Raw genomic sequence first — 16,149 nt, 5'->3', positions numbered from 1 at the left:
CACATTAAAAAGCACTTCTGTGTATGCCTCTGGGGTGATGGGACATTATTTCCTTTTTGCTTACTGGTTGACACCAGGTAGGATGTGTAAATAAATCAACAAATCCAGATATATAAATAGATAAATATATACATCTTTCTAATATATATATATTTATATTTATAATTGTTAGGCAGATCTATACTTGCCACACTTTTAAATTGGGACATTTTCCTTACATCTTTCCTTGATATTCTGTGTGTATGGATATGTCCATATATATACTATATCCCACTTGCATATCACGGTTAGTATAGTATATAGTATATAGTACATAAACCCATTTCGCATGATTTACACACTTTCAGCTTCTCTCCCTACAAGCCTTTGGCTCTTCTTGTTATTATTAGTATTATTATTATGACTTTGGCTAATACTCAGTTGAAGTCCTTGTGAAGTCCAGCCACCCCCTTCCCCTATACCCCTGCTTCTTTTATGTACCCCCTCCCTACACCCCAGAACCCCTATTCTGTGCGCGATGCGTACACCTGGCCGGTTTATTAGATCTCTCTCGTCTGTTTTTGTTAATTGCTGTTATTAGGATTATTTCATTTCGGTGTGCTTTGCCTCCCCTTAGATGATTCCCTCCCCTCCCTCTCCACTTCCCCTTCTCATCGTGTCCCCTCCTGCCCCTTCATTTGCTGAGCTGGTGTGTGTGTCTGTTTCCCCCCTCTATCAGCGAGCTGTCAATCACGGCAGCGGCAACTCTTTCATCTCTTTCCACCGCCTCCTCCCCTACAGCAGACTAAAAAGAGAGGGGGGGGAAAGGAGGTAGGAAGGGGTGGAGGGGGTGCACAAGAGGAGGGGGGATGTTAAAGTTACATTACACAAACACACACTGCTTGCCCCTTCACATTTCGCAGGGATAACAGCCTGCCACTTGCAATCCCACCCTATAGCTAGTACAGGAGTTCTACAAACTCACTGGGGAGAGCACAGGCAGAACAGAGGATTCCCGGAGAGAGGACTCAAGGATCAAGGTGATGGAGTAACCTTTCATTTAGGCTTTAGAGAAGACTGGGGTTTTACCTGAAGGTCCAGGGGCTGGAAAGTAAACCCCTCTCTCACCGATCTTCTAAAACCTCATCTCATTGCTTTCTAAACTCCTTGTTTTCGAAAGATCCGGAGAGGGGATTACAGAATAAGAACACAAAAAAGGAGCACGCTTTCTTATTCTTTACTTCGAATGTTAGCGAGGTCTCCTTCCTTTAAGATCAGACATCCTTGTGGTGTTACTCACCTCTGAGTCACTGCCTGGGACAAAAACCTACTTTCTGTTAGTCACAATCACAACAAACCTTTTTTTTGTGTGTGTTTTCTCTGCAGTACTCAACTTAAAGCCTTTACTAAAGAAAGTTTTTGGATGGTTGCACAAGAAGCGTTGGCTCCTGGAGTGTAGACCTTGGTGATCGCACCGTCGACCCCTCTAAAATTCCAAGGATCTGAGTCTACAGGTTCTCCTTGGGAGTGTGTAGGACATCCAGCTGGGGACTGATCTCCAGCCAAACACAAGGATTGACACTCCTAATCAGCCTTAGAAGAACAAGAATATTTTTAGGAGCAACATCTTTTTTTTCCTGAAAGAGAGAAGCATCCATAATCTGGATATAGGTGTCAGTTCGTCATTGCTGATATTAAGGATTTCAGTTGGAGGTAGTGTGGATAAAGTTGTAAACCCCTTTTTTAAGCTTGGGGTCCATTTTTGTTGCAGTTTGCTAAGACCCCTCTGTGCACAGTAGTGGTGCACACAGGTTAAAAGTCATGCCTCAGCTCTCTGGAGCAGGAGGAGGCAATGGGGGTGGAGGAGACCCTGAATTATGTGCTACAGACGAGATGATCCCATTCAAGGATGAAGGTGATCCCCAAAAGGAGAAGATTTATGCCGAAATCAGTCATCCAGAGGAGGAAGGGGACCTTGCTGACATCAAGTCCTCTTTAGTCAATGAGACTGAGATCACTCCAAGCACCAACAGTCACGAGGTAAAGTGGATTTCACTTGGGTGGGTTTGAGGATACCTTAGTGTTTGTGTGCCCACGTGTGTATAATCATTTGTGTGCCACATGTTTCTAAGCTGTGCCTTAAACTTCACAGAGTAGCAGGGACAACTCACTTGGCACTGACTCATTTAACCGTTCATTTGGAATAATCATCTCCTAGTTCCTGATCTAGAATTCATTCTTTAGGAAGTTTCCAGATTGATGTTACTAATGTGGTTGAGGAATTACTTCACTTGGTGAACCCCATGTTGTCTCTTTCAATTCTGATTGATCATACTACTGTAGCAGTCCTTTACAGAACTGTGTGTCACTCAGACTTCTACATACTTGCCATGAGGGCAATCACATATTGAAGAAACTGCCCCTTGTAAATTTGTCCTTGGTGCTCATTGTGTCAATCTTTCAAGTCAAAATGTTCATGGGCCATAGGGTTTGGTGGCATAACTGCAAAGGAGGCTAATTAAAGTAGGACAGTACATTTTATAAACTTGGGTCAATAATCTGTCTAGTCCCACATCCATTACAGAACCATTCAGGCAGAAGGCATTATTTGCCAGGCATGGTTTTAAAACTGGAACCCAGCATGAAAAGTGTCTGAGTGAATGCTGTTGCACATTTTGTTACATGACTGCATCTATATCCTGGGCCAAGATCCAAGAAAGGTGGAGACCTCAGAATTATGCCAACTTTTAGAGAGACAGCCTTTTCCATGGGATTCCCCTTCATTGCTGTTTGTTTTGGTTGCTGTGGTTTCACCGTAGTATTATATGGGGGAGATAACTTTCATGTGACATATATACATGTATGTATATGATAGCTAATGTTTCTACTCTCACCTGGGATATTCATAACCTCTTTACACCTACCGGTGTATAATTTTGTATATGTAACTTTCCTTCCACCTACATATTGAGTTAGCAGTGATTGCATAGCAGAACCTGGAATGCACAATTAAATATTAAATATACTGAGATCATTTTGAGTTGCATAAGAGTGTTTATAAAAGAGATCACTCTGTAGTACCGGTAATTCTGAATTTAAAACTATGTATTGTGTATCATTACTATTAATAATTGGACTTGATATTATGAGGCCAACGAGGCAGCATTCAGTAAGGCAAAAGTAACGCAGAATGCCGGTGTACTCCCTACCTAACGATGAGCTGTAGCTGACCATAGGTAGCAATATTTTTAGCATGAAAGTACAGACAAGCATTATGCTTTGAAGAACAAGGATGATGAACATGCCAATTATGAGCAGCAAAATAATTTATTCTGGAATAAAATAATTTAAGTATCTTTAAATTCACATTAAATATGTTTGGTATTGAGAAACTATTTCTTTTTATTGCCACATATATCACCATGTTTTTTGTGGTTTGTAATCTAATCATCTAATAATATAATATAATGTAACCCACTTATTCACGTGTCAAAAACATCTGACAAGCCACGCAAATGCCTCTTCTGGTGTCTACAGTAGGGTGCTTTAATTTGCTTTTGAAGAATTTCAACTAAATAATGGGATAACATCAATTTAAATCTAACACAAAATTATAGAATGACATGTGTATATAATAAAAATAAATATTAAATAATGAAGTTATTGGAATATCAGCTCAATGACTGTTTAATGACTGGAGTCTCTCTTATCTTCTGAATCTGTATGTCTGCTTTCTTTTGCCTGTATGTAAACTTTATTTTATTGCCTATCTAATCTAAGATTAACCCCTGCAATGATACCCCTCCTCCCCGCTCCTTTTAATTTTTCGGCATTTTTGTTTACTTAGTCTGACCACTCAAGGAAACAGCTCTAGTTTCTGTTGGTTTTAAGTAAATGCCAATTTCTTAATGATAGCATTAAGAAAACGATAGCGCTAGAGGCCTGGATGGTAAAATGTTGAGGAAAGGACATAAACAATATGGTCGTTGTGTAGCGGGGAAAAAAAGTCTAACAACCATGTTGACTCTTCCTTCCTGCAAAGTTTGATCTAAGCCAAACACGTCAAGATTTAGAGAATACCCTTATCATGTGACTTGATTAAATCCGAGCTCCGGATAAAAAAGAGCTCCGGCAAAACTAAGAATTCATGACCGTTTAAGAGGGGGCAGTCAGATATGGTCTTAAACAACGTAAAGAATGGTAATTTAATCTCTGCTAATAATTTTACACGCGTCAATAGCTGAAATATTTCTATATCCTAAATTATAGCTTTTCTGTTAATGTCGTTAAAAAAAGTAGTATTGCCTTATGTTCGCTCTGTAGAAACCATGTGTGTATCCAGCTGTTTTATATCAAAGAAATAATATTAAATCATTATAAATATATAAATAGTTTGTCATTGTTAATTATGTTTGGCAATTGAAGTCTTCAACATAAATACTGTATATATTTATTTTTTTGTATAATGAACATCATAGAATAACATTTATTATAACCAAATATGTTGCATCTGTTAATTCTCATGTGCTGGCACATAATGATTTTTAGTTGCTGGCTTTGGCTAGTTTTATTCACTTCTTGGTCGATTTTATGATTCTAATGAATTGATAGCCCCTGTAAACTGATAGATGACAAATTAAGTTCCTTTGTAAAGTAATACATTAGGGTCACACCGTTGAAAGCCCTTCAGTGTCACAGTAGGGAATGCCTACTGTAGATAAGTACAATAACACTCCCATGATAGTAATTAATGAGATTAAGGGACAAATGCCAAATGCTGAGATGTCATAAAAATACATTTACAAATGGTAACCTAGAAAACCAACCACCAGTAATAAAGCCATCCCGTAGGCCACGAACGAGTGTGATATACTTGCTGACAGAACACTCATGCTCTGAATTGGATTGTCAGCACAGTAGGTTTCTCTTGACCAGCTGTTGCTTTATAAGGCATGTCAGGCTGCAGATGCTTGAGGTGGACACATGTTTCAAGGAATGAAAATTAAAAAAAAAAAAAAAATATATATATATATATATATAACAACAAAAAGAGAAAATTATAAAATATTAATGAGCTATTACATATATATATATAGCTAGATATTTATTATATAGTTTGTCTTGTTACAACCCTGGTCGATAAAAATAGACGGTAGACTCCGTAGTTGAATGTTATTGTAAATTCCATCCATTGGATCTTCGACCATCTGTCTGTTAGTGAACAGGGCGCTGGAAAGGATGTGGAAAGGATTAATCGAGGATTGGTGGGCCGCTCTTTTGTAGGGACATGTAGCATGTGTTACATTTCACACCGATCGGCAAAACCCTGTAATGGAATCTACATAGAAGCATTTTTTTTACATAGGCTTTACTTATTAGTGGAACTTATTAGTCAAAACTAAAAAAATCAAATGCCTTGTCAAAAAAATAACAGCAAATTGATATAACGACATTAATTACATTTATATTGTATTTAAGTCTTATTGAATAGCTAGAAACCCTCATAGCAAATCATAATTTTGTTTCTGTATGGCCAGTTAGCCCTCTGTGGGGACTACCTGTTCTTGTATCCATATCTATAAAAAAAGGGAATTTTATGATACTAGTAATGCTGGATATTTAGCTTGCTTTATCACCACACTGGTGTTTTTTTATTTTATTTATTGTTAATTGGTGGTAAGAGGAAACCATCATGTTGAAACAGATTAAGATGCTATGGCTACTTTGTTTTTCAGGTTTATCTGATGTATCAGAAAGGCTATATGAGGTTCTCGTCAAAGATTTAGGGGGCATGAGGGGTTAAGTTTACATTTATGCATATATAATGTAAATAACATGATTTAAATCCAGGTGACACAACAGGACCTTTTGGAGCACCTATTTCAAGATATAACGTTAACAACCTCATGTTAGGGTGGAAGTAACACACCATACAATCAATCTACTCTTGGGCTCAAGATAAGGGGAAAGTGGCTAAAATCCTACTTTGAATTGCAAATACTAGTTTCACAACTTCAGTGAACTACAACATCCTTAAACCTTCTCACATTATCCATAGCTCCTCTTCAAAGTTGTGTTAAGTTAAATGACGGGTTAAACTTGATGATCACTATCACTACGAGGGATATGTGATATTGCTGTGCATAGGCCCATGATACTTGAAGCTGTCTTAAATCTATCCTTCTTTAGTGATGCCAGATACAATCCCATATATTGCCATGAGTGCAAGAGACAGTGATATATATTTCTATGCATATATATATATATATATATATATATACACATATACAGTGAAGTTGTTAAGGCTGAAGCGCTATGCTAATACAATCTAAAAATATTCCAAAACTGAATGGTTTACACCCATGGGAGAATTAATCACTGCCAAATATCAAATGACCTTATTCATTGTATTTTCACTTTTTTATTTCCTTTTTATGATTCATATAAACTTAAGTAATAGAAACGAACACATCCATAATATTTATATATATATATATGTACCGTGTGTGTGTATATATATATATATATATATATATTACAGAACCTTTTATTTTAACTTGCTTTACTATGGCTAACATCTAGCCCCAAATGCATAGTTTAAGGATAGTCTAGGAAAAAATAACCCCCCCCTACACACACACACACACTTCTGACAATATTTATTTGAATGCATCTGGGACACCCACTTTCAGGATGTGAATAAATGAAGAGATACAAACTGTATAATTACTATCAGATGGCATTGGCCTCGGTTTGGTAAACACATTAGCGGCTACCTGGCTACATCAGAGGAAGGAAGCACAGAGTTAAAAGCCCCCTTTCTTTATTATTTCCGTGAGGTTTCTTCGGCAAAGCTGCGGTAAATTCAGCTGTTCTCTAGTTGCTATGCCCGACTTCACTAGTATATAGGGAAAGCATGGCTGCAATGTATTCTTCTAAAATGTACAAATTATGAAAGTATAACTAATGATGGAAAATCCTGTGGGATAAAAGTGATGCTCGAGAGTACTAATATGTGAGAAAAGTAAAATAACTAGATCTATTTGTGGCGTCCCTACGTTAATTTAAGTAGCATTATTACCTAACTGGGGAAAATCATTGATGAAGCACCCTTGATGGCTTTGTTAGATTTGGTCTAGAATAACTATATGCTTCCATTGTAGGCATTATGGGGTCTTTAAACTATTAAGACCGAAAGTGTCTTATATGCATATCACTATAAAGAGTTGACTAAGAGGAGCATAGGAAGCTGTGAGACTTGTATGGTGGTTGCCAGATGCTGTTGACACCAAGGTTTTTAGTATGTGTGTGTGTGTGTGCTTGTAATATTAAAATGTAAGTTATGTTTGTGTATGTGTTAAGTTCTTACTGAAATGTCTCCAAACTAGACTTGCAACACATTCTCTGCTAATGACACAATTACATGCGAAAAGCAACATCACATATTTATTGTTCTCCTGTTTAACTTTGTTGTCTTCACCTTACTTTTAGCACTCCAGAAGAAGGCAAGACTCATATCATGAAAAATCTACGGATCATCCAGATGATGGTGAGTTATATAGAGAGCTAATTTAGAATTCCATTGATACATGCTGCTTCATTAGACCTTTGAATTTAATTTTATATTTGGAAGGCAATGGAACTGATTAGAGCAGGTCCTTGAAGTGTTTGGATTGTCCCATTCTCTTCCAGGTCCTTAATACCTGGTGCACGAACTACCTAACATTGCCAAATACCATATAGTTGGCGTGTTCATGGTATGAATACTTGTTTTACTAGTGCAGAAGCTTGCACACATGATACCATTTTATAGTATAAATGGAGAATGAAAGGAAATAGGGGCTATGACCAAATGTCATATCAAATACAGTTGCTAGCTTTATTCTCTTAGAGACATCTGTCTGCCTCACTCTAAATAAAGAACCATACAGTGCACTTAAAGTTCTGTTCCTAGCTCTATATAGTGTAATAGCTGTCTCTGTATATATATATATATATATATATATATATATATATGTATATACATACATTACCATGTTACCATTCTCTAATTCATCACAACATCCAATAACGTTAAACTATCGCATAGCTTCTACTACACATAATATGTTTGGACACAATGTATTTTATTGTATTTAGAGTTAATCGTGCATGTTTATATGTCTTGAAACTGAAGATTTATTTATTAGTAGTTCTTGTTCTTAGGTTCCATGTTCACTTCTGCTTTTGTTAGGTTAAGTCAAAATGCATAGCTTTAATTAATCTGCTTTTTTCCCAATTCATGGACGGTTTTTTAAACATAGTAACACTGTAGGTGTTAGACAGTCTTGTCTTATGTCTTGAGTGGCTGTTGGTCAACCTGTGGACTACTGTTGGACTGATACTCTCAGAATTAAGAGAGAGCTGCAGTCCCACATAGGCTGAAGGGCTATAGGTTGCCCGACCCTAGTTTATATAAAACGTTTTTTTTCTTTCAAAAGCTATTTCATAGGTATATGACTTTTTTTTTTTCCGTTTTGGGAAAAAGCTGGAAAACATCCGGATTGTGGTTTATACTGCAAAGGCCCTTCATATCCTGGATACCCAAGTTATATCATGATGCCAAACATGAATAATGACCCATACATGTCAAATGGATCTTTGTCTCCACCCATTCCAAGAACAGTAAGTGCACTGTGTTTTACAAGTATGTTTCTTCTGAGACTTGGGCCAAGTCACATTTTTGCGTAACATTTATAAGCCTTCAAGCTCGGCTTGGCAGCACAAGGTACTTTGCTATGTGAACTGTACTGTTAATGTTCCTACTGGATTTTTCAGAACTGAAATATCCTGCCTTGGTTTTCTTCAAATTCTTGTAAATGTAAATGTTCTGTAACATTGTCCTTTCACGGCTTTTACACAAGATTTCATCTGGCATATTCTAGAATGTAACTCGTTTGTTTTGGAGAAAGACGTCCATAAATTTGCTTGTGTCTTTCAGGAGTAGACTCAAATACCCAGTGAATATTTTTTTTTTAAGTGGTATTTTTTCCGCTTTCACTGAATGTATCTGATATATAAAGTAGACATCGGAAGCATGGTCTATTGTTGTGCCTCTGGCTAAGACTCTTTGTAGATCTTATGTGACATAATAGAAGTTTAGTAAGGAACTATTCATGACTTTTTGTACTGGCTATTTCTGACTGCCTTCTAAAGAGCTTTACATTTGTATGGAAAAATGTCAATGGAACTACTTTCCACAAAGTTTATTAAAGCCTTATTGTTAGAAAGGCAAGATAGCTACCATAATCAGATCAAATGCAGGGATCAGATCATACACAAGAACCTAATACTTACATTCGAGTCTCAATTTATTGGTGGTCTGGGCTGTCAAGACCTTGTTATTTGGAAATATTAACCAATAGTGCTGCAACTTTAAGACACTGTTCTTTGTGATGCCATCAGGCAGGTTCTTCTATTTTCATCCTGGTATGAGCTAAGTGTTTCCACTGTGTATTAGCTATGGACGTGATTTGGTATGGATTAATTCAAATAGCCTTTCGAATGCATCCATATAGTCTTTTTTAAGGACACAGTCTTGTATGCCATACAGCCCAACCAATGAGGAATTCTTATTAAAAGTACTTAGTAAGCAGAGCTGGTCGGCTATCATCTCCTGCAAGCCAAGGAGCTGGGGCAGGTAAAGGGGGCACTTCCGTCGGGGATTCTTCTGTTCATTAGCATGAGGGCAGAAGTGTACATTTAAAGGGGATACTCGGCTATCATATTCATTAAAGTGCGTATGGTGACTGCTGTGTCCCTTTAAAGATAAAACACCAATGCAATGTGTTAAACAGCTGTAAACACAGCGTGATGCATTATATGAACAACATGACGAGGGACCTTATTAACATTCAAAGCTTAACTCCACGCAAGGTGATTATTTTAGCACCTCAGACATTTTGCACGGCTAGCCAATTGTCTGTCATGTAGCAAACGTTTAATGACACCTAAGTGGTAAATTGAAAAGCGTAGGTTCCCGGCCCCCGTGGACATGTAAACACAGACAACTTTTGTTCTCGCGTGCTTTCCATTGTTTAAGTGTCGCAGCAATTGTCCTATTAACGGCAGGCGCAACACATGTGGCTTTATGGAGGAACCGAGAAGTTTCCAGCAGGCCGTGCGTCTCATTGGAGGAAACGTAGGACCAAAGGTGGCATAATGCGGGTTCTACGGAAAATGTGATCACCATGTAAATGTTCAATTCTCCTGTTGATTAGATCATAGCATTAACTTTTACGCCAAGAAGACCACTTTTTATACATAACCTCCAGTGTATGGTTCTGTAATGTGTATATATATATATAGTACAGTATATAGTGTCGGTGCACAAAAGACCTCTTATTTATAATTAAAGAAGTGAACACTGGCACCGTGCTCTTTGCTGTACTACTTTCACATGCGCAGGGAAGTCTGTTTTAAATAAAGAGATCCCATAATTTGCATTCTTTGTTTTCTCCCAGTGGTGCAGCATACATCGATTTAATTTAAAGCATTTGCACTCTGTACCACATAGGGAGTGGGTGAAAAGGCCTGGCTTGTGTTGAAGGATATTTAATACCGCATGGTTTCTTTACCGGATGGCAGTCATGAACTAGCAGACAAAGCACTTTAAGTCTCTTTAATGGTTAAATCTAAATCTGTGTCTTGTTTTAATGTCAGAGAATGTTGCGCAATGTTTCTTTTTTCCATGTAAGACTTGTGTAACTATTTGAGCCCCTCACAACTTTTATATGTGCAACTATATTAATATTAAATCATTACGATTTTTATCACAATTAATTCTTCTGTTGTATGACATTATTAAGCATTATGGCTCTTGGCTAGATTAACCAACCATATAGGAAGCATAGTCTTCTAGATCCTCGAGGAGTAGAACGTACACACTGATATGCAATGTATGTATGACTTAGAAAAAGCTATTAAATGGGGCATTCAATCTGTTGTAATGTATTTAACTCTTCTATATTAAAATACGATATTTAGTCATTTCATTTATTTTAAGGAAATTGAGATCTGTAGCATAAGACTAGCTTATATAACTAGTTATCTTCCTTCTCCTCACCCCACCATTAAAGATGCTACCCAAACAGCCATTAACTGGCAATACAGTAGAAATAATGTGTGATTCTAAATAATATATAGATCTCTTATGTTTAGTCAGTAAACACCATTACATATATTTATTTAGTGTACTGAACTCTAGGATGTAGGATTAGGGAAAATAGGCAAATCCACAATTTCCAAGTCATTTTTAAGACACACTTCCGACACAAAAAAATATGACACAAGATTCTTTCCTTTCCTTAATCACATAGATTTGGAAGCCAGCGCTCAGTTTTTGAGCATAATGGGTAAAATGCCCTGTTTAATAGGGTATTGGTGTAGCTAAGTCTGATTTTTTAAGGTGCCAATGAGGTTCAAACTTGTTGAGATTTGTTTTATACAATTTGTAGGTAACCAAACAGTGAAACTTCAAAGAACCGGTAGGCCTTCTATGCTGTTAAGAAGAGACGTGCAGTCTGAAGGATCACTTTCAGAGGTTATTCCACTGCTACAAAATGGAGGGCTGGTTTTCCTATCCCTTTAATGGAATGTTATGCCTTCCTGTTTATTGGAGTCTTGGCCGTGCTCTCAGGAATGTGCTGGTTTGGAGATTCAAAATGAACGCACATCACTTTTCTAGATTCTAGAACACAAGTATTTCCACCCCCTAAAGATTGAATAACCACACGCACTAACTGGTAAAAAAAAATATGTACCATAAGAGTGTGAAGCATTTAATTGCAGTATAGAGCCTTTTGGCCTCCTGTGCACATTCTTTATATGCAAAGCTCGGGTCAAGAGTGCATTGCTAAGACCTTAAGAGCCACCTTCAGGAAACTGCTTTAGGAATCAATTAACAGTTAATTGATCATTCAGTCAATCACCTTTTCTATATATCACTAAGCAAAGGTGTGTGATGCTATGTAAACCGAACCCTGACAGATGCCTTCAGGGCTCTGTGCTGTGCACCTGTGGTTTTAGGTGGGGGATTAAATTAATGCAGGAACGCATAAAGAACAAGGCAGCTCGGCGAGCTTGCTTTTCGACGATTACTTTCATTAGTTAAACTCATGTTGTTAGTCTTTAAAATGAAGAGGCTACAGATGGTTTGGATTCATGTGCGAGTGGGCCACACCCTATCAAAACAATGATGTCATTTAAAGACAGTAGACTTCCCATGCATGATGGGGGATGCTGGAAAAACCCACAAGGCTTTACCTTTATTTGTGGTCCTTTGGTTAGTAAGCCATTGTATTCCAAAAAGTAAGCTATGTGTGCTGTCCCATGACAGTGAAATGTAGGGGCATGCAAAGTGTCCATAGAGGGAGGCACGCTGGACATATCCAAGTGCCTAGCTTTGGTATAATTGAATCGACTGGTAGAAAAATTAAATTTGACTTCATCAGTCCTTTGTCTCATGAAAGATTCAGGATACGCCTTTTCCACGTGTTTTTACATTTTCTTACTGTTTTACAGTAGAGAAATACTGTTGTGGATGGGACCAAGAAACAATCACAATAGTGAGTGAAGTCAGTGGACAACAACGTACCATAGAGATGCTTCATACCCTATGGAGACCACCAATGTATCTTCAATAATTACTGATAGAAGTCTGACTAAGTATTATCCCAAGTTTTTCTATGCAGAAGAAAGCTTGAAACTGTGAATTAGGATTGGTTTTGTTACATTACACGAAGCGTCTTTTTACAGTGGGTGCAGAAAGTGGGTGAGTGGGGGTTGAGGAAACGTTTGCAGCCATTTTGTTAGTGGATATCATAATTAAGTATTAAACAAGGTTGAACATGTGCAGTCTGTTCATTTATTTACCCAAATAAGTTTTAAAATAAAAATAGAAATGTATTAAATCCCCATGTTGTTTGTATACAATGCCATCTCGTAAAATCTCATACTCATTACATTACAATATCTCTCCTATCGTTAAGTTGCGATTGTTGTTTAGGTAGCCCTTGTAATGGCGTGGGAGGAGAGTTATCTTCAGCATATGAAACTAAAATAGTAATTAACTTAGTAATACTAATTAAATACGGTAAATAAAGTAATTCAATACATTTACTTGTAAAAAGCTAAGATGGTAACAGTTCCCTTTTAACAATTGGTGGTCATAATTGGTGGAAAACAAAATGGCGGCTATTAAATGGTTTTAATAGATGCATTGTGGTTAATGCAGCTTTAAATTTTGATGCATATATTTTAGCTCTAAAAGTGGGGCATGAAATTAGAGATTACTTTGCCTGTCAGAGATTCATAGAAATGAACGTAAAAAAAATGCTATATGCACCAGAAATAGTAAAGCAGTAAAAAAAAATAAAAGATAATGAATTACTAGGTTTAAAGACATTGTATCATATCCCATTGTACAGCGCTGCGGAATATGATGGCGCTATATAAAACAATAAATAATAATAATGTCCTAAACATACATTGTTTTTTTTTTTTTTTAAATTGTTATTATTAATTCAGTTTGGTCAAAATATATCATGTGGCTATATTTCTTTAACAATTTGCTACATTATCCTATTATCACTGTTCCGAGCACGTTTTGCAATGATCTAGGCAAATTCTTTAAATGTTGATTTATAATTTATTTATTTTTTAATGGTTCATTCATACAGTTGCATTTCCAAGGCGTATGATCACTAATCATTAACTATTCCACGTACTTCTTTGGACTGGCATGGTTCCCGTGGCATTATATCTGAGTGGGGTGATAGTAATACGCAGCTCTTTGTACCGGTATTCATTTTTGCTGGATATTTTTTCTCCCTAATACCTTGTTTTCTTTTGCCACCTTCTGTGTTCTTATGACACTCTTGGAAAGTGGTTCATTTCTTTCTTTAAACCAGTTCCTCCCTCCTTTTTTCAGATTCTGTCTCTTGTGTATATTTCATTTTTTTTCGTGCCTGGCATAAAATTCGATTTGACTATATCCACATGTGTATGAAACAGTTCTTTTGGAACAGAAGTTACAATTATACATCCGTGTGTTTACGTTCAACAGGCTTTATTCAATATGCAATGAGATTTATCCTACTGACTTTACCCATACATTGCAAGGCCAATTTAGCCCTTCTTGCAAGATAACCTTGCTAAAGTTGATCCTTCATTCCGAATGTCCCAGTATTAATAAATCATTGACGCTCACTTCACTTATTGCACCTGCAACTCCCAGTTTAATGAATAAATAGGTTTGGCCTTTTGCATTTACATATTTACAGGTATATATCACCTAGGGTCTCATATTTCGTGCATTTTCTGGTCTGTCATTACCATGGAATTGCTGTGCACCAACCTCCTGAATATGCAAATATACACGATTAACCTTAGACAGCGGTAATATTTTAGAGATGCTTGGTTTAAGTAGCTTGTTTTGCCTTATGGAGACTAGATTTCTAGCAGTTCAGTTTATCAGATAATTGCTGGTCCTTAACTCCTCTTCCATTCTAAGCCCCATTTATTCTTTCTTTCTTTCTTTCTTTCTTTCTTTCTCCCTTTCTCCTTTCTTCTCTCTCTTTCCTTCTGTCCTCTCTCTCTCGTTCTCTTTCTCTTTTCTTTCTATCTATAAATATATTCTATTCTATATCTATTTATTTTTTCTATCTACACATATTTAATGGAAACAGCATTGCATATGTTTATTTACTGAACCGTAAAATGTGATCTGCTTTGAATTCTTTCCTAAAAACCCATCCAGCGAGAAATAACTGGTTTAAAACACATTGTGAATCTTTATGTAGCGTCTCTCTCATTGGGAGTTTACAAACTGTGCTTTCATAAACTGCCTCGATCTAAAAGAGATAATTACTTAATAATCATTTTCACGTGGCGTTCTTTAGTGTAGATTCTTGGCTCTGTATAAATGACAATAATCGTTTCAGTGCTGTCTGGTTTGTTCTGTCCCCTACAATCTGGCATTCCAGATTAATAATATAAAACCAAAGAAAAATGAATATTGCAGTGGAAATGCAGTAGTGATTTATAAACCATTACCACGTGGACATGGACTACCTGGTACAATACTACCGTGTCCTGCACTGCCTCTGATGTGCTTCCAGTCACAAAAATACAAGATGAAAATTGACATCATATTGCAACGTCACGTTCTGGATAATGGAAAACAGCACTGGAAATCTGGAATTATTTATAAAAAACGTATTTTGATGTCTTAGGTGTGTCTAGCAGGGACACATGTCTTTCACAGCTCTCATCAAAAAATCAGTAAATAACAAAAAAATTGTAGTAAATAAATTTGATGTCATGGATTTTATATATTTAGTATGGTAATAGTCAAGTTTTTTTTGCAGGGCTCTATCCACCTGATTAACGCCGCTAGGGCGGTCATTCCCCGATTCTGGAAACAGCCTCGTTCCCCCCCTATTTCTGCCTGGCTAGCTACAGTTAATTTCATATGTCAAATGGAGGACTTAGTTCTGACATCTAGAGGTAGAGGCTACAAGAATGGACTTAAATGGCTTCCTTGGAAGACCTTCCTGTCCTCTCCCTCCTTTCACAGGGTCTTGGGGACTTCGGTGGGCAGCCCACCGGCCCTTGACTTCCCCTAACTCTCTAGGTCCTTGGTATCAGGCTTCGTTGCATCGTACGGTTCCTGCATTTCTGTTTTACCTCCACACGTATACATAGATGCCTCTGTAGACACATTCTGCCTTACTGGTACTCCGTCCGTCCACCTCAGTTGGTTTATTTTTTTTTGTGTTTTTATTTGTTTCTGTTCTTTGCTCAATTCCCGTCCTTACTGTGCTGGAGTTCCACCTGAGTGACACGATACGTGGGGCCTAGACGTGGGCTGCTGTTGTACTATTGTACTTTTGGCCCTGACCCCTGGGGCCTTTGATTTGGGCTCCTTGTTTCTCTTTTTCGAGGGGTTTTGTCATCTGCCATGTGTCCACTGTGTTCTATTGCATTCTGTATTATCTTTCTGTTTGTTCATGTATCATCGCCTTTTTGTGCTATGTACCTTGGATATATGGCTGTGTCTGTTTTTTAATAAACGGTGATTTGACGAAAAACAAGTTTTTTTTGCAGGGGGTGCTGGGTGTTCAGTATAAA

General features: G+C 37.3%; 1 protein-coding gene across 6 annotated transcripts in view; it reads left to right on the top strand.

The window, feature by feature from the left end:
* Positions 1–1,800: 1,800 nt before the first annotated feature.
* The window catches only part of LOC149289320 (lymphoid enhancer-binding factor 1-like), a 45,864-nt gene continuing 31,515 nt past the window's right edge, over positions 1,801–16,149 (top strand). For 4 of the 6 annotated variants that reach the window (XM_089490661.1, XM_089490664.1, XM_089490660.1 and 1 more), the window contains exons 1-3: positions 1,801–2,024; positions 7,479–7,528; positions 8,507–8,643. In XM_089490661.1, the coding sequence (XP_089346787.1) occupies positions 1,801–2,024; positions 7,479–7,528; positions 8,507–8,643 (411 nt within the window). Of the gene's footprint in view, positions 2,025–5,128; positions 5,141–7,470; positions 7,529–8,506; positions 8,644–16,149 lie in introns of all 6 variants that reach the window. The other 2 variants (XM_089490662.1, XM_089490663.1) reach the window with 2 other exon arrangements.

Source organism: Sceloporus occidentalis, unplaced genomic scaffold (genome assembly GCF_023333645.1).
Source record: "Sceloporus occidentalis isolate IW3139 unplaced genomic scaffold, rSceOcc1.0.p SCAF_46, whole genome shotgun sequence".
Taxonomy (NCBI): Eukaryota; Metazoa; Chordata; class Lepidosauria; order Squamata; family Phrynosomatidae; genus Sceloporus; species Sceloporus occidentalis.
Note: the sequence above shows the minus strand (reverse complement) of the source record. Positions and strands in the feature narration are given on the sequence as shown.